This window comes from Halichoerus grypus, chromosome 3, assembly GCF_964656455.1.
Source record: "Halichoerus grypus chromosome 3, mHalGry1.hap1.1, whole genome shotgun sequence".
NCBI lineage: Eukaryota > Metazoa > Chordata > Mammalia > Carnivora > Phocidae > Halichoerus > Halichoerus grypus.
Window position 1 is genome coordinate 73,587,337 of NC_135714.1, and position 27,405 is coordinate 73,614,741.

The 27,405-nt window shown below is 42.8% G+C and overlaps 1 protein-coding gene across 1 annotated transcript in view; it reads left to right on the forward strand.

The window, feature by feature from the left end:
* Window positions 1–27,405, forward strand: part of CCSER1 (coiled-coil serine rich protein 1) — a 1,392,827-nt gene that overhangs the window by 654,484 nt on the left and 710,938 nt on the right. Inside the window, exon 10 of the mRNA XM_078068968.1 lies at window positions 16,644–16,727. Within this exon, the coding sequence (XP_077925094.1) occupies window positions 16,644–16,727 (84 nt within the window). The remainder of the gene's footprint in view (window positions 1–16,643; window positions 16,728–27,405) is intronic.

Genomic DNA, 27,405 nt, shown 5'->3' on the forward strand with positions numbered 1-27,405 from the left:
CCTAAATGTGGGTGTACTGTGTACAGAGGCTGTAGCTGAGCATTACCTGCGTACAGTAATACGGGCCCTAAATGTGGGTGTACTGTGTACAGAGGCTGTAGCTGAGCATTACCTGCATACAGTAATACAGGCCCTAAATGTGGGTGTACTGTGTACAGAGGCTGTAGCTGAGCATTAACTGCGTACAGTAATACGGGCCCTAAATGTGGGTGTACTGTGTACAGAGGCTGTAGCTGAGCGCACCTGCATACAGTAATACGGGCCCTAAATGTGGGTGTACTGTGTACAGAGGCTGTAGCTGAGCATTACCTGCATACAGTAATACGGGCCCTAAATGTGGGTGTACTGTGTACAGAGGCTGTAGCTGAGCATTACCTGCATACAGTAATACGGGCCCTAAATGTGGGTGTACGGTGTACAGAGGCTGTAGCTGAGCATTACCTGCATACAGTAATACGGGCCCTAAATGTGGGTGTACTGTGTACAGAGGCTGTAGCTGAGCATTACCTGCGTACAGTAATACAGGCCCTAAATGTGGGTGTACTGTGTACAGAGGCTGTAGCTGAGCATTACCTGCGTACAGTAATACAGGCCCTAAATGTGGGTGTACTGTGTACAGAGGCTGTAGCTGAGCATTACCTGCGTACAGTAATACGGGCCCTAAATGTGGGTGTACTGTGTACAGAGGCTGTAGCTGAGCATTACCTGCGTACAGTAATACAGGCCCTAAATGTGGGTGTACTGTGTACAGAGGCTGTAGCTGAGCATTACCTGCGTACAGTAATACGGGCCCTAAATGTGGGTGTACTGTGTACAGAGGCTGTAGCTGAGCGCACCTGCATACAGTAATACGGGCCCTAAATGTGGGTGTACTGTGTACAGAGGCTGTAGCTGAGCGCACCTGCATACAGTAATACGGGCCCTAAATGTGGGTGTACTGTGTACAGAGGCTGTAGCTGAGCGCACCTGCATACAGTAATACGGGCCCTAAATGTGGGTGTACTGTGTACAGAGGCTGTAGCTGAGCGCACCTGCATACAGTAATACAGGCCCTAAATGTGGGTGTACTGTGTACAGAGGCTGTAGCTGAGCATTACCTGCGTACAGTAATACAGGCCCTAAATGTGGGTGTACTGTGTACAGAGGCTGTAGCTGAGCATTACCTGCGTACAGTAATACAGGCCCTAAATGTGGGTGTACTGTGTACAGAGGCTGTAGCTGAGCATTACCTGCATACAGTAATACAGGCCCTAGATGTGGTTGTACTGTGTACAGAGGCTGTAGCTGAGCATTACCTGCATACAGTAATACGGGCCCTAGATGTGGTTGTACTGTGTACAGAGGCTGTAGCTGAGCATTACCTGCATACAGTAATACGGGCCCTAAATGTGGGTGTACTGTGTACAGAGGCCGTAGCTGAGCATTACCTGCGTACAGTAATACGGGCCCTAAATGTGGGTGTACTGTGTACAGAGGCCGTAGCTGAGCATTACCTGCGTACAGTAATACGGGCCCTAAATGTGGGTGTACTGTGTACAGAGGCCGTAGCTGAGCATTACCTGCGTACAGTAATACAGGCCCTAAATGTGGGTGTACTGTGTACAGAGGCCGTAGCTGAGCATTACCTGCGTACAGTAATACATGCCCTAAATGTGGGTGTACTGTGTACAGAGGCCGTAGCTGGGCATTACCTGCGTACAGTAATACGGGCCCTAAATGTGGGTGTACTGTGTACAGAGGCCGTAGCTGGGCATTACCTGCGTACAGTAATACGGGCCCTAAATGTGGGTGTACTGTGTACAGAGGCCGTAGCTGAGCATTACCTGCGTACAGTAATACGGGCCCTAGATGTGGGTGTACTGTGTACAGAGGCTGTAGCTGAGCATTACCTGCGTACAGTAATACAGGCCCTAGATGTGGGTGTACTGTGTACAGAGGCTGTAGCTGAGCATTACCTGCATACAGTAATACGGGCCCTAGATGTGGGTGTACTGTGTACAGAGGCTGTAGCTGGGCATTACCTGCATACAGTAATACGGGCCCTAGATGTGGGTGTACTGTGTACAGAGGCTGTAGCTGAGCATTACCTGCGTACAGTAATACAGGCCCTAAATGTGGGTGTACTGTGTACAGAGGCTGTAGCTGAGCATTACCTGCGTACAGTAATACGGGCCCTAAATGTGGGTGTACTGTGTACAGAGGCTGTAGCTGAGCATTACCTGCATACAGTAATACAGGCCCTAAATGTGGGTGTACTGTGTACAGAGGCTGTAGCTGAGCATTACCTGCATACAGTAATACAGGCCCTAAATGTGGGTGTACTGTGTACAGAGGCTGTAGCTGAGCATTACCTGCGTACAGTAATACAGGCCCTAAATGTGGGTGTACTGTGTACAGAGGCTGTAGCTTGGCATTACCTGCATACAGTAATACAGGCCCTAAATGTGGGTGTACTGTGTACAGAGGCTGTAGCTGGGCATTACCTGCGTACAGTAATACAGGCCCTAAATGTGGGTGTACTGTGTACAGAGGCTGTAGATGGGCATTACCTGCGTACAGTAATACAGGCCCTACATGTGGGTGTACTGTGTACAGAGGCTGTAGCTGAGCATTACCTGCGTACAGTAATACAGGCCCTAAATGTGGGTGTACTGTGTACAGAGGCTGTAGCTGAGCATTACCTGCGTACAGTAATACGGGCCCTAAATGTGGGTGTACTGTGTACAGAGGCTGTAGCTGAGCATTACCTGCGTACAGTAATACGGGCCCAAAATGTGGGTGCACTGTGTACAGAGGCCGTAGCTGAGCATTACCTGCGTACAGTAATACGGGCCCTAAATGTGGGTGTACTGTGTACAGAGGCCGTAGCTGAGCATTACCTGCGTACAGTAATACAGGCCCTAAATGTGGGTGTACTGTGTACAGAGGCCGTAGCTGGGCATTACCTGCGTACAGTAATACAGGCCCTAAATGTGGGTGTACTGTGTACAGAGGCCGTAGCTGGGCATTACCTGCGTACAGTAATACAGGCCCTAAATGTGGGTGTACTGTGTACAGAGGCTGTAGCTGGGCATTACCTGCATACAGTAATACGGGCCCTAAATGTGGGTGTACTGTGTACAGAGGCTGTAGCTGAGCATTACCTGCGTACAGTAATACGGGCCCTAAATGTGGGTGTACTGTGTACAGAGGCTGTAGCTGAGCATGACCTGTGTACAGTAATACAGGCCCTAAATGTGGGTGTACTGTGTACAGAGGCTGTAGCTGAGCATTACCTGCGTACAGTAATACAGGCCCTAAATGTGGGTGTACTGTGTACAGAGGCTGTAGCTGAGCATTACCTGCGTACAGTAATACAGGCCCTAAATGTGGGTGTACTGTGTACAGAGGCTGTAGCTGGGCATTACCTGCGTACAGTAATACGGGCCCTAAATGTGGGTGTACTGTGTACAGAGGCTGTAGCTGGGCATTACCTGCATACAGTAATACGGGCCCTAAATGTGGGTGTACTGTGTACAGAGGCTGTAGCTGAGCATTACCTGCATACAGTAATACAGGCCCTAAATGTGGGTGTACTGTGTACAGAGGCTGTAGCTGAGCATTACCTGCGTACAGTAATACAGGCCCTAGATGTGGGTGTACTGTGTACAGAGGCTGTAACTGAGCATTACCTGCGTACAGTAATACAGGCCCTAGATGTGGGTGTACTGTGTACAAGGGTGTAGCTGAGCATTACCTGCGTACAGTAATACAGGCCCTAGATGTGGGTGTACTGTGTACAAAGGTGTAGCTGGGCATTACCTGCATACAGTAATACAGGCCCTAAATGTGGGTGTACTGTGTACAGAGGCTGTAGCTGAGCATTACCTGCATACAGTAATACAGGCCCTAAATGTGGGTGTACTGTGTACAGAGGCTGTAGCTGAGCATTACCTGCGTACAGTAATACAGGCCCTAAATGTGGGTGTACTGTGTACAGAGGCTGTAGCTGAGCATTACCTGCGTACAGTAATACGGGCCCTAAATGTGGGTGTACTGTGTACAGAGGCTGTAGCTGAGCATTACCTGCATACAGTAATACAGGCCCTAAATGTGGGTGTACTGTGTACAGAGGCTGTAGCTGAGCATTACCTGCGTACAGTAATACGGGCCCTAAATGTGGGTATACTGTGTACAGAGGCTGTAGCTGAGCATTAACTGCGTACAGTAATACGGGCCCTAAATGTGGGTGTACTGTGTACAGAGGCTGTAGCTGAGCGCACCTGCATACAGTAATACGGGCCCTAAATGTGGGTGTACTGTGTACAGAGGCTGTAGCTGAGCATTACCTGCATACAGTAATACGGGCCCTAAATGTGGGTGTACTGTGTACAGAGGCTGTAGCTGAGCATTACCTGCATACAGTAATACGGGCCCTAAATGTGGGTGTACGGTGTACAGAGGCTGTAGCTGAGCATTACCTGCATACAGTAATACGGGCCCTAAATGTGGGTGTACTGTGTACAGAGGCTGTAGCTGAGCATTACCTGCGTACAGTAATACAGGCCCTAAATGTGGGTGTACTGTGTACAGAGGCTGTAGCTGAGCATTACCTGCGTACAGTAATACAGGCCCTAAATGTGGGTGTACTGTGTACAGAGGCTGTAGCTGAGCATTACCTGCGTACAGTAATACGGGCCCTAAATGTGGGTGTACTGTGTACAGAGGCTGTAGCTGAGCATTACCTGCGTACAGTAATACAGGCCCTAAATGTGGGTGTACTGTGTACAGAGGCTGTAGCTGAGCATTACCTGCGTACAGTAATACGGGCCCTAAATGTGGGTGTACTGTGTACAGAGGCTGTAGCTGAGCGCACCTGCATACAGTAATACGGGCCCTAAATGTGGGTGTACTGTGTACAGAGGCTGTAGCTGAGCGCACCTGCATACAGTAATACGGGCCCTAAATGTGGGTGTACTGTGTACAGAGGCTGTAGCTGAGCGCACCTGCATACAGTAATACGGGCCCTAAATGTGGGTGTACTGTGTACAGAGGCTGTAGCTGAGCGCACCTGCATACAGTAATACAGGCCCTAAATGTGGGTGTACTGTGTACAGAGGCTGTAGCTGAGCATTACCTGCGTACAGTAATACAGGCCCTAAATGTGGGTGTACTGTGTACAGAGGCTGTAGCTGAGCATTACCTGCGTACAGTAATACAGGCCCTAAATGTGGGTGTACTGTGTACAGAGGCTGTAGCTGAGCATTACCTGCATACAGTAATACAGGCCCTAGATGTGGTTGTACTGTGTACAGAGGCTGTAGCTGAGCATTACCTGCATACAGTAATACGGGCCCTAAATGTGGGTGTACTGTGTACAGAGGCCGTAGCTGAGCATTACCTGCGTACAGTAATACGGGCCCTAAATGTGGGTGTACTGTGTACAGAGGCCGTAGCTGAGCATTACCTGCGTACAGTAATACGGGCCCTAAATGTGGGTGTACTGTGTACAGTGGCCGTAGCTGAGCATTACCTGCGTACAGTAATACAGGCCCTAAATGTGGGTGCACTGTGTACAGAGGCCGTAGCTGAGCATTACCTGCGTACAGTAATACATGCCCTAAATGTGGGTGTACTGTGTACAGAGGCCGTAGCTGGGCATTACCTGCGTACAGTAATACAGGCCCTAAATGTGGGTGTACTGTGTACAGAGGCCGTAGCTGGGCATTACCTGCATACAGTAATACGGGCCCTAAATGTGGGTGTACTGTGTACAGAGGCCGTAGCTGAGCATTACCTGCGTACAGTAATACGGGCCCTAAATGTGGGTGTACTGTGTACAGAGGCTGTAGCTGAGCATTACCTGCGTACAGTAATACAGGCCCTAGATGTGGGTGTACTGTGTACAGAGGCTGTAGCTGAGCATTACCTGCGTACAGTAATACAGGCCCTAGATGTGGGTGTACTGTGTACAGAGGCTGTAGCTGAGCATTACCTGCATACAGTAATACGGGCCCTAGATGTGGGTGTACTGTGTACAGAGGCTGTAGCTGGGCATTACCTGCATACAGTAATACGGGCCCTAGATGTGGGTGTACTGTGTACAGAGGCTGTAGCTGAGCATTACCTGCGTACAGTAATACAGGCCCTAAATGTGGGTGTACTGTGTACAGAGGCTGTAGCTGAGCATTACCTGCGTACAGTAATACGGGCCCTAAATGTGGGTGTACTGTGTACAGAGGCTGTAGCTGAGCATTACCTGCATACAGTAATACAGGCCCTAAATGTGGGTGTACTGTGTACAGAGGCTGTAGCTGAGCATTACCTGCATACAGTAATACAGGCCCTAAATGTGGGTGTACTGTGTACAGAGGCTGTAGCTGAGCATTACCTGCGTACAGTAATACAGGCCCTAAATGTGGGTGTACTGTGTACAGAGGCTGTAGCTGGGCATTACCTGCATACAGTAATACAGGCCCTAAATGTGGGTGTACTGTGTACAGAGGCTGTAGCTGGGCATTACCTGCGTACAGTAATACAGGCCCTAAATGTGGGTGTACTGTGTACAGAGGCTGTAGATGGGCATTACCTGCGTACAGTAATACAGGCCCTACATGTGGGTGTACTGTGTACAGAGGCTGTAGCTGAGCATTACCTGCGTACAGTAATACAGGCCCTAAATGTGGGTGTACTGTGTACAGAGGCTGTAGCTGAGCATTACCTGCGTACAGTAATACGGGCCCTAAATGTGGGTGTACTGTGTACAGAGGCTGTAGCTGAGCATTACCTGCGTACAGTAATACGGGCCCTAAATGTGGGTGTACTGTGTACAGAGGCTGTAGCTGAGCATTACCTGCGTACAGTAATACAGGCCCTAAATGTGGGTGTACTGTGTACAGAGGCTGTAGCTGAGCGCACCTGCATACAGTAATACGGGCCCTAAATGTGGGTGTACTGTGTACAGAGGCTGTAGCTGAGCGCACCTGCATACAGTAATACGGGCCCTAAATGTGGGTGTACTGTGTACAGAGGCTGTTGCTGAGCGCACCTGCATACAGTAATACAGGCCCTAAATGTGGGTGTACTGTGTACAAGGGTGTAGCTGAGCATTACCTGCGTACAGTAATACAGGCCCTAGATGTGGGTGTACTGTGTACAAAGGTGTAGCTGGGCATTACCTGCATACAGTAATACAGGCCCTAAATGTGGGTGTACTGTGTACAGAGGCTGTAGCTGAGCATTACCTGCATACAGTAATACAGGCCCTAAATGTGGGTGTACTGTGTACAGAGGCTGTAGCTGAGCATTACCTGCGTACAGTAATACAGGCCCTAAATGTGGGTGTACTGTGTACAGAGGCTGTAGCTGAGCATTACCTGCGTACAGTAATACGGGCCCTAAATGTGGGTGTACTGTGTACAGAGGCTGTAGCTGAGCATTACCTGCATACAGTAATACAGGCCCTAAATGTGGGTGTACTGTGTACAGAGGCTGTAGCTGAGCATTACCTGCGTACAGTAATACGGGCCCTAAATGTGGGTGTACTGTGTACAGAGGCTGTAGCTGAGCATTAACTGCGTACAGTAATACGGGCCCTAAATGTGGGTGTACTGTGTACAGAGGCTGTAGCTGAGCGCACCTGCATACAGTAATACGGGCCCTAAATGTGGGTGTACTGTGTACAGAGGCTGTAGCTGAGCATTACCTGCATACAGTAATACGGGCCCTAAATGTGGGTGTACTGTGTACAGAGGCTGTAGCTGAGCATTACCTGCATACAGTAATACGGGCCCTAAATGTGGGTGTACGGTGTACAGAGGCTGTAGCTGAGCATTACCTGCATACAGTAATACGGGCCCTAAATGTGGGTGTACTGTGTACAGAGGCTGTAGCTGAGCATTACCTGCGTACAGTAATACAGGCCCTAAATGTGGGTGTACTGTGTACAGAGGCTGTAGCTGAGCATTACCTGCGTACAGTAATACAGGCCCTAAATGTGGGTGTACTGTGTACAGAGGCTGTAGCTGAGCATTACCTGCGTACAGTAATACGGGCCCTAAATGTGGGTGTACTGTGTACAGAGGCTGTAGCTGAGCATTACCTGCGTACAGTAATACAGGCCCTAAATGTGGGTGTACTGTGTACAGAGGCTGTAGCTGAGCATTACCTGCGTACAGTAATACGGGCCCTAAATGTGGGTGTACTGTGTACAGAGGCTGTAGCTGAGCGCACCTGCATACAGTAATACGGGCCCTAAATGTGGGTGTACTGTGTACAGAGGCTGTAGCTGAGCGCACCTGCATACAGTAATACGGGCCCTAAATGTGGGTGTACTGTGTACAGAGGCTGTAGCTGAGCGCACCTGCATACAGTAATACGGGCCCTAAATGTGGGTGTACTGTGTACAGAGGCTGTAGCTGAGCGCACCTGCATACAGTAATACAGGCCCTAAATGTGGGTGTACTGTGTACAGAGGCTGTAGCTGAGCATTACCTGCGTACAGTAATACAGGCCCTAAATGTGGGTGTACTGTGTACAGAGGCTGTAGCTGAGCATTACCTGCGTACAGTAATACAGGCCCTAAATGTGGGTGTACTGTGTACAGAGGCTGTAGCTGAGCATTACCTGCATACAGTAATACAGGCCCTAGATGTGGTTGTACTGTGTACAGAGGCTGTAGCTGAGCATTACCTGCATACAGTAATACGGGCCCTAAATGTGGGTGTACTGTGTACAGAGGCCGTAGCTGAGCATTACCTGCGTACAGTAATACGGGCCCTAAATGTGGGTGTACTGTGTACAGAGGCCGTAGCTGAGCATTACCTGCGTACAGTAATACGGGCCCTAAATGTGGGTGTACTGTGTACAGTGGCCGTAGCTGAGCATTACCTGCGTACAGTAATACAGGCCCTAAATGTGGGTGCACTGTGTACAGAGGCCGTAGCTGGGCATTACCTGCGTACAGTAATACATGCCCTAAATGTGGGTGTACTGTGTACAGAGGCCGTAGCTGGGCATTACCTGCGTACAGTAATACAGGCCCTAAATGTGGGTGTACTGTGTACAGAGGCCGTAGCTGGGCATTACCTGCATACAGTAATACGGGCCCTAAATGTGGGTGTACTGTGTACAGAGGCCGTAGCTGAGCATTACCTGCGTACAGTAATACGGGCCCTAAATGTGGGTGTACTGTGTACAGAGGCTGTAGCTGAGCATTACCTGCGTACAGTAATACAGGCCCTAGATGTGGGTGTACTGTGTACAGAGGCTGTAGCTGAGCATTACCTGCGTACAGTAATACAGGCCCTAGATGTGGGTGTACTGTGTACAGAGGCTGTAGCTGAGCATTACCTGCATACAGTAATACGGGCCCTAGATGTGGGTGTACTGTGTACAGAGGCTGTAGCTGGGCATTACCTGCATACAGTAATACGGGCCCTAGATGTGGGTGTACTGTGTACAGAGGCTGTAGCTGAGCATTACCTGCGTACAGTAATACAGGCCCTAAATGTGGGTGTACTGTGTACAGAGGCTGTAGCTGAGCATTACCTGCGTACAGTAATACGGGCCCTAAATGTGGGTGTACTGTGTACAGAGGCTGTAGCTGAGCATTACCTGCATACAGTAATACAGGCCCTAAATGTGGGTGTACTGTGTACAGAGGCTGTAGCTGAGCATTACCTGCATACAGTAATACAGGCCCTAAATGTGGGTGTACTGTGTACAGAGGCTGTAGCTGAGCATTACCTGCGTACAGTAATACAGGCCCTAAATGTGGGTGTACTGTGTACAGAGGCTGTAGCTGGGCATTACCTGCATACAGTAATACAGGCCCTAAATGTGGGTGTACTGTGTACAGAGGCTGTAGCTGGGCATTACCTGCGTACAGTAATACAGGCCCTAAATGTGGGTGTACTGTGTACAGAGGCTGTAGATGGGCATTACCTGCGTACAGTAATACAGGCCCTACATGTGGGTGTACTGTGTACAGAGGCTGTAGCTGAGCATTACCTGCGTACAGTAATACAGGCCCTAAATGTGGGTGTACTGTGTACAGAGGCTGTAGCTGAGCATTACCTGCGTACAGTAATACGGGCCCTAAATGTGGGTGTACTGTGTACAGAGGCTGTAGCTGAGCATTACCTGCGTACAGTAATAGGGGCCCTAAATGTGGGTGTACTGTGTACAGAGGCTGTAGCTGAGCATTACCTGCGTACAGTAATACAGGCCCTAAATGTGGGTGTACTGTGTACAGAGGCTGTAGCTGAGCGCACCTGCATACAGTAATACGGGCCCTAAATGTGGGTGTACTGTGTACAGAGGCTGTAGCTGAGCGCACCTGCATACAGTAATACGGGCCCTAAATGTGGGTGTACTGTGTACAGAGGCTGTAGCTGAGCGCATCTGCATACAGTAATACAGGCCCTAAATGTGGGTGTACTGTGTACAGAGGCTGTAGCTTAGCATTACCTGCATACAGTAATACAGGCCCTAAATGTGGGTGTACTGTGTACAGAGGCTGTAGCTGAGCATTACCTGCGTACAGTAATACAGGCCCTAAATGTGGGTGTACTGTGTACAGAGGCTGTAGCTGAGCATTACCTGCGTACAGTAATACAGGCCCTAAATGTGGGTGTACTGTGTACAGAGGCTGTAGCTGAGCATTACCTGCATACAGTAATACGGGCCCTAGATGTGGGTGTACTGTGTACAGAGGCCGTAGCTGAGCATTACCTGCGTACAGTAATACGGACCCTAAATGTGGGTGTACTGTGTACAGAGGCCGTAGCTGAGCATTACCTGCGTACAGTAATACGGGCCCTAAATGTGGGTGTACTGTGTACAGAGGCCGTAGCTGAGCATTACCTGCGTACAGTAATACGGGCCCTAAATGTGGGTGCACTGTGTACAGAGGCCGTAGCTGAGCATTACCTGCGTACAGTAATACAGGCCCTAAATGTGGGTGTACTGTGTACAGAGGCCGTAGCTGAGCATTACCTGCGTACAGTAATACAGGCCCTAAATGTGGGTGTACTGTGTACAGAGGCCGTAGCTGGGCATTACCTGCGTACAGTAATACAGGCCCTAAATGTGGGTGTACTGTGTACAGAGGCCGTAGCTGGGCATTACCTGCGTACAGTAATACAGGCCCTAAATGTGGGTGTACTGTGTACAGAGGCTGTAGCTGGGCATTACCTGCATACAGTAATACGGGCCCTAAATGTGGGTGTACTGTGTACAGAGGCTGTAGCTGAGCATTACCTGCGTACAGTAATACAGGCCCTAAATGTGGGTGTACTGTGTACAGAGGCTGTAGCTGAGCATTACCTGCGTACAGTAATACGGGCCCTAAATGTGGGTGTACTGTGTACAGAGGCTGTAGCTGAGCATTACCTGCGTACAGTAATACGGGCCCTAAATGTGGGTGTACTGTGTACAGAGGCTGTAGCTGAGCATTACCTGCGTACAGTAATACGGGCCCTAAATGTGGGTGTACTGTGTACAGAGGCTGTAGCTGAGCGCACCTGCATACAGTAATACGGGCCCTAAATGTGGGTGTACTGTGTACAGAGGCTGTAGCTGAGCGCACCTGCATACAGTAATACGGGCCCTAAATGTGGGTGTACTGTGTACAGAGGCTGTAGCTGAGCGCACCTGCATACAGTAATACGGGCCCTAAATGTGGGTGTACTGTGTACAGAGGCTGTAGCTGAGCGCACCTGCATACAGTAATACGGGCCCTAAATGTGGGTGTACTGTGTACAGAGGCTGTAGCTGAGCATTACCTGCGTACAGTAATACAGGCCCTAAATGTGGGTGTACTGTGTACAGAGGCTGTAGCTGAGCATTACCTGCGTACAGTAATACAGGCCCTAAATGTGGGTGTACTGTGTACAGAGGCTGTAGCTGAGCATTACCTGCATACAGTAATACAGGCCCTAGATGTGGGTGTACTGTGTACAGAGGCTGTAGCTGAGCATTACCTGCATACAGTAATACGGGCCCTAAATGTGGGTGTACTGTGTACAGAGGCCGTAGCTGAGCATTACCTGCGTACAGTAATACGGGCCCTAAATGTGGGTGTACTGTGTACAGAGGCCGTAGCTGAGCATTACCTGCGTACAGTAATACGGGCCCTAAATGTGGGTGTACTGTGTACAGTGGCCGTAGCTGAGCATTACCTGCGTACAGTAATACAGGCCCTAAATGTGGGTGCACTGTGTACAGAGGCCGTAGCTGAGCATTACCTGCGTACAGTAATACATGCCCTAAATGTGGGTGTACTGTGTACAGAGGCCGTAGCTGGGCATTACCTGCGTACAGTAATACAGGCCCTAAATGTGGGTGTACTGTGTACAGAGGCCGTAGCTGGGCATTACCTGCATACAGTAATACGGGCCCTAAATGTGGGTGTACTGTGTACAGAGGCCGTAGCTGAGCATTACCTGCGTACAGTAATACGGGCCCTAAATGTGGGTGTACTGTGTACAGAGGCTGTAGCTGAGCATTACCTGCGTACAGTAATACAGGCCCTAGATGTGGGTGTACTGTGTACAGAGGCTGTAGCTGAGCATTACCTGCGTACAGTAATACAGGCCCTAGATGTGGGTGTACTGTGTACAGAGGCTGTAGCTGAGCATTACCTGCGTACAGTAATACAGGCCCTAGATGTGGGTGTACTGTGTACAGAGGCTGTAGCTGAGCATTACCTGCATACAGTAATACAGGCCCTAAATGTGGGTGTACTGTGTACAGAGGCTGTAGCTGGGCATTACCTGCGTACAGTAATACAGGCCCTAAATGTGGGTGTACTGTGTACAGAGGCTGTAGCTGGGCATTACCTGCATACAGTAATACAGGCCCTAAATGTGGGTGTACTGTGTACAGAGGCTGTAGCTGGGCATTACCTGCGTACAGTAATACAGGCCCTAAATGTGGGTGTACTGTGTACAGAGGCTGTAGCTGAGCATTACCTGCGTACAGTAATACAGGCCCTAAATGTGGGTGTACTGTGTACAGAGGCTGTAGCTGAGCATTACCTGCGTACAGTAATACAGGCCCTAAATGTGGGTGTACTGTGTACAGAGGCTGTAGCTGAGCATTACCTGCATACAGTAATACGGGCCCTAAATGTGGGTGTACTGTGTACAGAGGCTGTAGCTGGGCATTACCTGCATACAGTAATACGGGCCCTAAATGTGGGTGTACTGTGTACAGAGGCTGTAGCTGGGCATTACCTGCATACAGTAATACGGGCCCTAAATGTGGGTGTACTGTGTACAGAGGCTGTAGCTGAGCATTACCTGCGTACAGTAATACAGGCCCTAAATGTGGGTGTACTGTGTACAGAGGCTGTAGCTGAGCATTACCTGCGTACAGTAATACGGGCCCTAAATGTGGGTGTACTGTGTACAGAGGCTGTAGCTGAGCATTACCTGCGTACAGTAATACGGGCCCTAAATGTGGGTGTACTGTGTACAGAGGCTGTAGCTGAGCATTACCTGCGTACAGTAATACGGGCCCTAAATGTGGGTGTACTGTGTACAGAGGCTGTAGCTGAGCATTACCTGCGTACAGTAATACGGGCCCTAGATGTGGGTGTACTGTGTACAGAGGCTGTAGCTGAGCATTACCTGCATACAGTAATACGGGCCCTAGATGTGGGTGTACTGTGTACAGAAGCTGTAGCTGGGCATTACCTGCATACAGTAATACGGGCCCTAGATGTGGGTGTACTCTGTACAGAGGCTGTAGCTGAGCATTACCTGCGTACAGTAATACAGGCCCTAAATGTGGGTGTACTGTGTACAGAGGCTGTAGCTGAGCATTACCTGCGTACAGTAATACGGGCCCTAAATGTGGGTGTACTGTGTACAGAGGCTGTAGCTGAGCATTACCTGCATACAGTAATACAGGCCCTAAATGTGGGTGTACTGTGTACAGAGGCTGTAGCTGAGCATTACCTGCATACAGTAATACAGGCCCTAAATGTGGGTGTACTGTGTACAGAGGCTGTAGCTGAGCATTACCTGCGTACAGTAATACAGGCCCTAAATGTGGGTGTACTGTGTACAGAGGCTGTAGCTGGGCATTACCTGCATACAGTAATACAGGCCCTAAATGTGGGTGTACTGTGTACAGAGGCTGTAGCTGGGCATTACCTGCGTACAGTAATACAGGCCCTAAATGTGGGTGTACTGTGTACAGAGGCTGTAGCTGGGCATTACCTGCGTACAGTAATACAGGCCCTACATGTGGGTGTACTGTGTACAGAGGCTGTAGCTGAGCATTACCTGCGTACAGTAATACAGGCCCTAAATGTGGGTGTACTGTGTACAGAGGCTGTAGCTGAGCATTACCTGCGTACAGTAATACGGGCCCTAAATGTGGGTGTACTGTGTACAGAGGCTGTAGCTGAGCATTACCTGCGTACAGTAATACGGGCCCTAAATGTGGGTGTACTGTGTACAGAGGCTGTAGCTGAGCATTACCTGCGTACAGTAATACAGGCCCTAAATGTGGGTGTACTGTGTACAGAGGCTGTAGCTGAGCGCACCTGCATACAGTAATACGGGCCCTAAATGTGGGTGTACTGTGTACAGAGGCTGTAGCTGAGCGCACCTGCATACAGTAATACGGGCCCTAAATGTGGGTGTACTGTGTACAGAGGCTGTAGCTGAGCGCACCTGCATACAGTAATACAGGCCCTAAATGTGGGTGTACTGTGTACAGAGGCTGTAGCTGAGCATTACCTGCATACAGTAATACAGGCCCTAAATGTGGGTGTACTGTGTACAGAGGCTGTAGCTGAGCATTACCTGCGTACAGTAATACAGGCCCTAAATGTGGGTGTACTGTGTACAGAGGCTGTAGCTGAGCATTACCTGCGTACTGTAATACAGGCCCTAAATGTGGGTGTACTGTGTACAGAGGCTGTAGCTGAGCATTACCTGCATACAGTAATACGGGCCCTAGATGTGGGTGTACTGTGTACAGAGGCCGTAGCTGAGCATTACCTGCGTACAGTAATACAGGCCCTAGATGTGGGTGTACTGTGTACAGAGGCTGTAACTGAGCATTACCTGCGTACAGTAATACAGGCCCTAGATGTGGGTGTACTGTGTACAAGGGTGTAGCTGAGCATTACCTGCGTACAGTAATACAGGCCCTAGATGTGGGTGTACTGTGTACAGAGGCTGTAGCTGGGCATTACCTGCATACAGTAATACAGGCCCTAAATGTGGGTGTACTGTGTACAGAGGCTGTAGCTGGGCATTACCTGCATACAGTAATACAGGCCCTAAATGTGGGTGTACTGTGTACAGAGGTTGTAGCTGGGCATTACCTGCGTACAGTAATACAGGCCCTAAATGTGGGTGTACTGTGTACAGAGGCTGTAGCTGGGCATTACCTGCATACAGTAATACAGGCCCTAAATGTGGGTGTACTGTGTACAGAGGCTGTAGCTGAGCAATACCTGCGTACAGTAATACAGGCCCTAAATGTGGGTGTACTGTGTACAGAGGCTGTAGCTGAGCATTACCTGCGTACAGTAATACAGGCCCTAAATGTGGGTGTACTGTGTACAGAGGCTGTAGCTGAGCATTACCTGCGTACAGTAATACAGGCCCTAAATGTGGGTGTACTGTGTACAGAGGCTGTAGCTGGGCGCACCTGCCCAGTGAGAAGATGAAATGCCCAAGGACAGAGCTCTAGGGAAAGGGACAAATGTTAGAGAGATGTCGTTAAAGACAAAGACTGTAACATGGTAACTGGTTTGGGAATTAATATTTAATTATGGCAGGGGAACAAATGGTAGATAAAATTATCTTTTTTTAATTTTATTTTTGTTATGTTAATCACCATACATTACATCACTAGGTTTTTTTATTATGTTAATCACCATACAAATACATCAATAGTATTTGATGTAGTGTTCCACGATCCATTGTTTGCGTATAACACCCAGTGCTCCATGTAGAACGTGCCCTCTTTAATACCCATCACCAGGCTAACCCCTCCCCCCACCCCCTCCCCTCTAGAACCCTCAGTTTGTTTCTCAGAGTCTATAGTCTCTCGTGGTTCGTCTCCTGCTCCGATGTCCCCCCCACTTCATTTTTTCCCTTCCTGCTATCTTCTTCTTCTTTTTTTTTTTTTTTTAGCATATAATGTATTATTTGTTTCAGAGGTACAGGTCTGTGATTCAACAGTCTTACACAATTCACAGTGCTCACCATAGCACATACCCTCCCCAATGTCTGTCCCTCAGCCACCCCATCCCTCCCACCCCCCCCACCACTCCAGCAACCCTCAGTTTGTTTCTTGAGTATAGCCATTTTTCTACTCACTATGCACAAGAACGAGAGGAAAGAATTTAGGATAATTCACTGGTTTCTGTCGTGGGCAACAAAATGGACAAATGGATATCAAAGAAAATGACTTTTTAAAAAAGCATACGTGTGTATATTATATAGAATAATCAGATACATTAGCTTGTTTATTTTGCAACTTAGAATGTATTATGAAAAATATCGCACTGTAGAGAAAATTTCAGTTTCATTAGTCATATGCAATTATCTGCCACTGTGTGAAGCTGACTTTCCTTATCCAGAGCAAAGTGAAAGGACTAAGCCTATTATGCTGTCTCTTTGATGTTTTTATAGGATATAATGAAAGATGAATGCTCACTGCTGAAGCTGCAGCTGAAAGAGCGGGATGAACTCATTTCCCAACTTCAGGAAGAGCTGGTAAGTGATAAAAATACTTGGCCCACAAGTATACTTTCCTTGAAAGGTTATTTGCTTTAAACCCTCTAACAACTTCTTCGTTAACAATAATATTATTTATAAACTGTTAGTGTTTCCATTGGATTCATTATCAATTTTATAGTCCTATAGCAACGATGACTTGAAAATCTGAAAAATAGGATAGTCTATAATCTATATTGAACTTTGTATAATTCTGAAACAGATTACTGAACCAAGGTTAGATGTTTTAGTGTATTTCTCAAAAATTGTAAAGACTGAGGCCATATTTTATTTTGTAAAGTGTGTGATTTAACTTCAGACTGCCCTACCTAGAGATATAACCATGTAATATGAGGCAAAGTACTCAAAGATCTTAAACGGAAACATTTTACTTTTTATTTTCACAAAGCTACCAAAAATGTATTACCTTGATGAGATTTTTATTTATATAATATCTATATTATATAAATATAGATATAAATATAGATATAAATATAGATATAAAATATCTGTATTATATAAAGTATATAGAAATGTATCTATATACATATGGATATATAATATCTATATTATATAAAAGTTACACAAAATATTAAATGTTTATAGTTGATGTTTTCGGGGTGTTTATAAATGTGATGTCATAAAAAATGTCTTAAGTTAAACTCTTATAACCTGAAAACATACTTGGTAGGTAACAAGAATAGCAGTGTGCATTATTTTTCTATCAACGATATTTTGCAATAAAATTTACTGAGTTTAATAAAAAATGAGCTGTAAAATAAGAATGAAAAAGAGGAATGAAAAAGGAATTTTAATTCATCAAGAGTTCATAACAATACCAATAAAATGAAGAAATATTACACAATAAGAGAGCCTGACTCATTATCAAGATCAAAAAACAAATCCTAGTCAATAGTGTTCTTTATGATGATGTCAGAGTTGAGTACATTAACAATGATATATTACATAATTATTTGATACAATTAAATGACAAAACAGATTTTATAGACCATCAAGCTTCTGAGAGTTCTTAACATATTAGTGAGAGCGGACAAACTTAGAGCATATTTTATTGGTTCTTGGCAGTGGACAATGTTTTTACTGAAATTTGACCTTTAGACTGTGTTATGATTGCATTGATGCTGATTATTGGCTTCATGAGCATATTATTGTTGCTTTAGAAAACCTATCAACCAGTATTTAAAATAGTAATAGTACTACAGACAAAAGGAACATGTCTTACATTACTGGGAATAACTTTCTGTAAATAATTGATTTATTATAAACTTTATTACACTAGGATAATATTTCTATATTTAATATAACTATAGATATGTGATCAAGCTTTGTTTATGTGGCAGCAAAAAATCTGCATTGAATAAAAATCATGTAGATTAATATTAAAGGATGCATAGAATCACCAGTTTTAACACAACAGAAAATCTACAGTTCACTTTGTCAGAGAATGCTTATTTTTGGAGGATTAACTCAGAAAAGAAGTATTCATTTCTCCCCCCCAACATTAGTTGTGTCATATTTAAAACATAGCACATACAAGACATCACACCTTCATTTGTTGAGGGAAATTAGAAAGGAAATGATTACTTTGAAAGCCAATATTACATAGTTCAACTCTTAAAGCAGTTTAGGACCCTTTTCTCCAAGAAAGAAAGTCTTCTGTTGGCTGATTTAGTAAAATGACATTCAAGGGTTTTGTTTCTGTTTTTGTTTTATTTTCTATTTTTCTTTTTAACTTGAATGACCCCAAATGACTAATTAGCCTCCAACATTTCGCAGGAAACAATCAAGGTGTTATTTCCACTTTTGTTCTATGTAGTCTGCATAATCATCTTGAATATTTAAACAGGAAAATGTTAACTTCTGAAAACAAAGTTGGTTTTATTAAAGAGGACTATAGCTAAAGAAGAAAGTGTATAAGTGATTTGAGGATTTAAGGAAGAAGAGACATTGCTAAAAAGAAAAAGCCATCACTAAAACTGGATTAAGAGCATATAGGAGAGGTACAACCCCATAAAAGCAATGTAACCCACTTGGATCCATTAAAATTAAGTCATAGCACTTTTGATCCTGATAACAAATAACTTGTGACATTTTGACAAGGTGGACCTTAAGCTGCACCTTTATACATTACCTACCTAAATTTGAAGATTTTAAAACATTTTAGAAACCAGTTTAGCTGTACCCTATTATAATACATTATAGTAGATCTATAATTTGGAGCTAGTTTAGTTCTCTCTTGTTTATCTTGGGTTTTTCATTTCTTGACCACTGCTATTATAAGAATTTTATATACCTTCTAAATCAAATTTTGATATAATTATATCAAGAAAGGATTTATTTCCAACTTAATAAGCTTATTTTTTGTATGATTGTTTACTTATTCAGCCTCACTTTGGTTGTTTCAGGAGTATTAAGAAGTTAGTTGGGGCAGTGTGGGGCTGGTGCAAAAGAGAGGTTTTTAAATGCAGGTTTTGGGTTATTATCTTTAGATCAGGGTTTCCAACAGCAGCACTCTTGACATTTGGTACCAGATTATTGCTCCTTGTAAGTTCTGTGCCCTGTAGATGTACAGCAGTGTCCATGCCCTCTAGCCTCTCTCCCGTAGTACCTTCCACACATGGCCAGCTATCCAGAGGGGCAAAATTTCCCCCAGTTGAGAACCATTGCTTGAGGGTTATTAGATTATAGTCCCCAATAAAATTGTATGTTATAGGATGAGTATCTATCTGTTGATAGCCAGTTTAAATGAAGTAAAAAAAAAAAAGTTCTGTAGAATAGATGGGCTTCTTTGTCTGTTACATAAATAGTTCTTTGCATGGTATTTTAGGCTGCTAGGCTGCCATACAAAACACCATTTACCTTGAAATATGAAGGATATTGCTATGGATTGAATTGTGTCCTCCCAAAGTTAATATGTTGAAGACCTAACCCATGGTGGGAGGGGAGTGCTCTTGCCTCTTACTCTTCTTATAAGGGCACTAATCCCACCATAAGGCCCTACCTTTATGACCTCATCTAACAACTCCCCAAATCCCCACCCCCAAATACCATCACGTCAGGGGATTAGGAGTTCAACGTGAATTTGGGGGGACGTGGTCATTTAGTCTGTAAGGGAAGTAAGGGTATCAGAGGTCTTATGGAATTGTACCCCTTCACTACAACTCCTTAATAATAGTTGTTATGATTTTACTATTTTTGCATATCACAGTTCTCTTGTAAGATTCTAATTGACAAAAAGTCACATCTGAGGATAAAAATCAAACCAAAAACCTGGACAAGATTATTGTTAAAGACTGCTAGGAGTTACTGGTTCAGAGTAGGAAATGAGATGAAAAACTGTGACATGAATGAGAATTATTCAACATCTTGTTAATAAGGATATTAGCTGAAGGCATGGAAAAGAACCAACTTTCAGAGTCAGAAATGATAGGAGGTCTTTTCTTTTTAATAATTAAAACTTGGATTTATACTTAAATATAAGTTTGTGCTTATTGTATATGTAGAATATATTGAACTTTTTGTGTATTAGAAATAGAACTCTCTGACCAGAACAAAGATTTAGCGATTTCATGAATTTACTTCAAGGTATTTAATGCATTGGCATAGATTTAGACCAAAAATCTAAACATAATGGCTTAAAGTAAGAATGCTCAATCAGAATCTATATCAAAGTTACTTAAAATAAGTTATTTTTAACTTTATGTTTAACTTTGACTATTCGTGACATAAAGCAGAGAAATATTTTTCCCATGTATGAGAAAGTTTGATTCTTTTTCTCAACTATTAAGTGAAGGTCATGTTGAAGATTGCAGTGTAATTTTATTGCTGGTATAAAACTGAGGGACATTGTAAATATTGCCACCTTGTTCCTAAAATAAATCTGAGCGATTTATCATAAACATTGGTGGTGAAGTGTGTAGCCTTGTGTTTTGGTGGGGGGGAAGGGGTGTACAGGTATTTTCTGGTAAATGATTATTAATCTTATAAATGGCTTCAGAAATTCTATAAATGGTTTCACAGTATGGATGAAAAGTGTGCCCTATAGGATTTCAGAAATTGAAGAAAATGGGTTTGGTATTAATAGATTGATTCAAAATATTTTTAAAGAAGTTGGAGTTAACTTAAAAGTAAAAATAACTTTTGTTGGACCTAAGACTGTAAATAGTAAAACTTAATTGCTCTAACTAGGATCAGTACACCATACTATGTATTTATTGTTTTACCAGTAATTTAAATGCCTATTCCTTTGTCAAAAATGAATGTATATGTAATCACTCTAGAAAAGATGAATTGTCAGTAATTGATGATTCTAAACTTTATAATTTCTACTATTTTACTCTTCCCTTTGGAACTTTCATTTTGTAGCTGATCTGAGTAAATACAGCTTTTTACAGTATATTTCTTTAAAAGCATATTGCTACTTAAAAGGTCAGTTTAAATGAATAACCCCAAAATAAGATTTCAGCCAAAAAGCTTATGAACTGTCTGAAAATAAATATACTTTAAAACATCCCTCATTAAGACAAAGTAAGGCCAAATAAAAATACCTCCTATGTTTGCCTTCATAATCTATTTTACCACATAACATTGATACTTGTCAGAATGTAGTGAAAGCTATTTGTTACCTTAGTCACCACATGTTTGTAAGCTAAAGAGTAAGGGGATGCACTGACTGTGAAGCATTTAAAAAAATAAAACTAACTAAAAGCCATCTGCATTTCCCATAGGTTGGTTGTAAAACCCCTCCCTGAAAGATGTTTTGTTTTCTTGTGGGTCTGAATCCTAATTTAGTAACTTCAGGTTAAGATGTTTACATTTTACACACTTTACAATTTCAGTCAGCACATTATTACTCATCTCTTAATAAACATTGTATTTTTAAAGGAAGGTTAATTGGGAGAAGTTCCAGTTGAGGAGAACTCTGTACAGAGATTAACAGTTCAGAATCCGCAAGCTTTAAGTTCAGTTTGTGTTCCTAACCCCTGTAGTACTACATATTAATGTATTCAATAAATTCAAAATACAAAATGAAAGCATGGGATGCCTGGGTGGCTCAGTCGTTAAGCGTCTGCCTTCAGCTCAGGTCATGATCCCAGGGTCCTGGGATCGAACCCCGCATCGGGCTCCCTGCTCAGCTTGTGTTCCCTCTCTCGCTATCTCTCTCTGTCAAATAAATGAATAAAATATTTTTAAAAAAATGAAAATCATATATAAAGATGAAAGAATGAATCTTGAATTACTTCAGTTCTGTCATTTGATGTAACCATTTGGAGTATTTTTATTTAAGATGTAAACACATAGAGAAAGAACTGCAAGATCTATATTTTGGGGGGTAATACTTAAATTTTAGTTCATACATTATTTTACTGAATTTAATAGCCAATTCTGAACTTCTTAATTTTAAATTGTATGTTTCATTTTAATGTCTTAAAACTAATGCACTAACCAAAAAAGTTGCATTAAGACATGAGTTAATAGTTGCCTAAATTATACCTTCTGCAGAATCTTAATAAACAAATATTGTTTATTAAAACTTACTACTTCTTGGCATGATCACATTTACAAAGATGAGTATGATAACCTTTTAATTAGCTGTGTTTCTTTTCTGACCATCACTAAATCTCATTTTATGTCATGATTATTTAAAGTAAGTTTTTCTTCTAGAAATGGGGTTTTACAAATGATCTCTGTTCTAGGTATCAATATGGTAGGTACATAACTGAGTTTTGAACACTTCTTCCTCCTGCCATGTAAAGACTAACTTGAAAACCAGATAACATAAGAGAAGTTAAAATCAATATATCTTTGTGTGTTATTAAACCTTTTTTCTCACTGAAAGCAAATATTGAAAATTCTTACTTGAATGCAAGTAAACATATAAACAATCAGTTTTCTCCAGCCTCTTAAAATCCCATTTACTTTATTTAAATGTAAACCAAGCTCTCAGCTCATTTGTTAATATTTGAATAGCGAAGTATGGAGCTGCATAAAAGGCACTTGTAGAACTGATGAATTTTGAAAAATTGAAGGCAATTGAAGAACTGAAAGTAAAGCATTATGTATAATCAGGTTACTATGCATAATAAAGGGGGAGCTAAAAATAAGACTCTAAGAAATACATACAGCTAAATAGCACTTTATCAAGAATCTGAAGAGAATAATTTTGATTTGGTTTAAAACATATTCAGAATTCAAATTGAATAAAATTGTATGTCCTTGAAGCTTTAATAACAGAATAATTCCTGCTTGATAAGAGAAACATTCTTTTTGCATGAAAATCATATCCTGCATCCATCTTAAAAGTAATTCCCCACTTGCTCTACATTCTATTATAACTTAGGGTATTATTTCATACCAGTCATTTTAAGATAGACGATTACAGGCCCGTGGATGATTTACATAAGAACAGACAGCTATAAGTACTTTCAAATCCTCTTTCTTTCTCATATTTAGGAAACATTAGGCACAGAAAAGAAATAGATTAGGTATACTTAAACATTATTAAAGTGTCAGGGTACTTTCCTTGTTTTTTTTCCCCCACCCCCCCCCAGGTGAATTAATTGCATATATCCAGAAATGGCTTATTGCAGCAGTAATTACATTCCTCCTCGGGTCTGTGAGATAGATGTACAGTGTGAATGAGGCAATATCCTATGATACGTAATGGGGATTAGCCTCCAGTTCCTTACACACTCCAGTACCCTGATGAAGAGCTGACAAAAAGACACAATCTTTAATATTCTACTGCACTTGCCTTGGCAATAGCACATATTTATTTAAGTCTTTATCACGAAGTGTTGTCATATTGTAGTATGGCATGGATATAGGGAAATAATTGTGCTATAATTTAAATGCTAGTATGAAGGCGTTTTATACCTTTAAGGTATAAATAGGCTCTAAAAGCAGCAGCCAGCCATACTATGGCCAAATTAGGCATGTAGCAGAAATCCATCTATAAAGTTGGGTATTTTGTGTATTTTTCATTTATAAGGTATGTCAGAAAATTTAGTGGTTTCTCTGCATTTTTATTTCTTTTATCATACCAATCAAGATTTCAGTGCATAGAATCACCTACCAAATAAAACTTTAAGTAATCAACAGGAAGAGATAGCTGAAGACTTAGAATTAGGGAAAAGACTTAGAATTTAGAGGGGCGGGGGGTGGGGGTTGGAGGCATACAAATTGTGAATTACTAGCGGAGTCAACATGCAAAAGGAGACTATATATGTTGTATGTGTGTACACGTTTACGTATATGTGTGTATAAATATATAAAACATAACTATGTTCTACCTCACAATAGATTAAGTATTTGAAAGCCAGGCTGAGCTAGGGACTTCGCAGCAAGGGTTAACAAGATGAAGTGGAGTAGTCTCTGTTAAGGAGCCAACATTCAAATGAGGAGACAGGAATAAACAGTTCATTTTAATAACAGTCATTATTTACTGAACTCTTATTCTTTGGCAAGTGCTCTGGTGAATGCTTTTGGTTTATTATTGACTTTACTTTTTATAATAAAATCGAGAAGTGTGTATTATTACTTCCGGTTCATCCATAATCAAGCAGATATTCGGAGGGATTAACTGATTTGTTCAAGTCTGCATAATAAGTGATAGAGTTAGGATTTGCAGCAAAGTCAGCTTGACTCCATCAACATATATTTTTCTCATAATACATCCAAATTTATAAATTACAAAGCCATGAGGTTAGCTTTATACAATAAGATACCATAGTTCTCCTTTGTAATAGATCAATATCATAATAAAAACAGTAACTCTTGTTTATTGATTGATTAGCCTGGTAGTACCAGTCAGGCTTGGGTGGTCAGGGCAGCTGATTGTATGATACAAAACAGGAAAACTTTATTAGAGCAGTGACCTGCAGCAACTTCTCACAGCCTTAGAGATGAGTGCAGTGGCTTTCTCGGGCTCTGGACATCACAGGCACATTTAATGTCCTTTCTGTTACCATGTCCTTCTTCATGGACACCTCATGGAGCTGAGTGAGGATACTATAGAAGTCCATTTTTAAGAAGCATTTGTAAAATCATGATTTAGCATTATCAGAGCGATGAAGAGATTAAGAGAAAAATCTAAGTATTTTACCTAAAAGCTAAGAAAATAAATGTTTTTTAATGATCTTAAATATCTCTGTCTACCTTCTGCATGTGAATACCATATCTCCATATTCACACATGTGTATTTCATATTGCCAATAAATCTACCAAAGTCTGTCAAATACAGACTGAGGAAATTGTCAAAAGTGAGGACAACCACTAATCCAAACAAACATCAGCAACTATCTGATATCATCTGACAATTATTTGACTCATCTGATGAACAAAACATGAATGACTGGGCTAGAAATGTTTTTTAATAATTTAGCACCATCTCAATTCTCAACTATTTGAGCTATTAACTAGGACTGTTTTAAGTTCTGTAAGGAATATAAAGGAAGTTTCTATAGGGGAGAAGAACCTTTCCCTTCTTCACCTCTAGGTTCTTTGGCTGGCCTAATAATTGACGTAAAACAGATTAATAAGCAAACTTAATTTCCTGTGCTCAGGAGTCTCCCGTAGACACTGAAGGCTCAAAGGCTGGCCGTAGAAGCTTACATGCCATGATGAGCTAATGAAAGGGGGTAGGGGTCCGGGGCTTCAAAGGGTTGGAAGACCATTCACAGGAATGTAAGAGCAAATGTTTGGTAAACAAATGTCTGTCTTGTCCTGCAGAAAAGTCTTTCGTTATCTATTTAACATTAGACATACAGATAAGCTACAATTATCTTTGGTACTGGCTTTCTTCCTGGTAGAGGCTTTCTATCTAAATTCTTTCAGATAGTTAAGAGGTAAAAAGCTCTTCATGACTGTTAGGCCTTGATTTCCTTCACCTCGAACAATCCACATGCCAAAGCGGCACATTCTGGGCAATTCAAAATTAAAACAGGCCTCATTCCAACAAGAAGCCTGAGCTTAATTATACTTCCTGTATGTTTCCCTATCCCATTCAAATGTGGCTTTACCTTGACTTGGCATCGTGTCCTCTCTCATTGATGAGTGCCTTAATGATGGGGCCTTGTCATCCTTCTGTGCTCAGCATCCAGCCAAGTGGGCATTCAGTAAATGTTTAAAGAAATGAATAAAATTTATATCCGAGTTCCTGCTACAACATTTGTTAAGGAAACCTTTAAAGAATAAAGCAAAATAATATCACATTATTAAATTATGTAATTTGGGAGATGAAAGATTGAAATAAAAGGGGGAAGGAGTAGTGTTAGGTTTTATTGTATAATTTAATGAAGGGAGTTCTAGGGTGCAAACAAGCCAGTGGTGGAAACATGAAACAGGGGATTGAAATACAAGATGGGTGCCACAGTAAACAATGAAGGTAAAACGTCAGAGGAAAATAGAACTATTAAAGTATCTGAAGACTAGGAACTGAAATAAATTATAGAAGCATAAGGAAAGGACAAAGTCAAAATTATAATCTAAAATATTCTAGGGGTGTCTGGGTGGCTCAATTGGGTAGCATGGACCCTTGGTTTAGGCTTGGGTCATGGTCTTAGGGTCATGGGATCGAACCCCATGTGGGGCTCCACGCTCAGTGTGGAGTCTGCTTCTCCCTCTCCTGCCCCCGCTTGCATGCGTGTGTTTTCTCTCTCTCTCATGCTCAAATGAATTCATAAATAAAATCGTTTTTTAAAAAATAAGGTATTCTAAAAATCAAACCCCCAAAAAACAGCATTCATCAAAACAATGAAAAAATTTGCACAAATTAGGTCATCCTTATGTAGTCTGCTTCTCACTTTCACGAGAAAACCTTTTGATGAAATAGTACAATTGTCTTAAGCTAATTTTTAAAAAAAAAAATGGTCCGTAATGTGAACAATTAGTAAAAGAAACTAGATATGGAAAGAAAGTTTTGATAGTGGAAAAAGAACTGCAAAAGACAAATATAAATGGAAGAGTAAAAATTTAAAATGACAAACCTATTTATGACCTATATTTGTGAAAGTACTGAAGACTGAGAAGTATAAGATAAATAAGCCTCCCTATCATGTGTCAGTATTATGCTAGGTAATTTGCTTATGTATCTCACATCACACTCAGTTATAATTTTATATATAAATACATATATAATTTCATATATAAACATATAATTTTATATATAGATATATATATAATTGAAGCTGACGCTTGAAGATGATAAATACATTAAACAAGGTTACAGAACTACAAGATGTCATTTAAAAAATCTATGCATATGTGAATTAAATTTGAATACGTTTGCTATGGAGAAGCAAAAAGTACGCCACTGTATATAATGTTCCTTAAATCTAATGATTTCTCACTGTGGCATGCACACAATGGTGGAATGTCAGGCTGAGAGGAACAAAGAAAATAGAGCCCATGACAAGCCAGGGGTTACAGGGGTTTCTGAGCTATTGAAGTTCATGGAACTGGGTTGTTTTGGAATGGGAACCCCTTAAAGTTCTTATAATTCCCCAGACGCAATACAGTTCTCCTTTTATTAAATTCTCAGTTCCCAGTGCATTCAGCAGCTCTTTGTTTATTCATTCAGCAGCCGGCCAAGAGTAACTCAATTCAGTATTTAAAGGCTCCCAGGGTTTAAGGCTTCTGTACCCACCCTTCCTTTTCT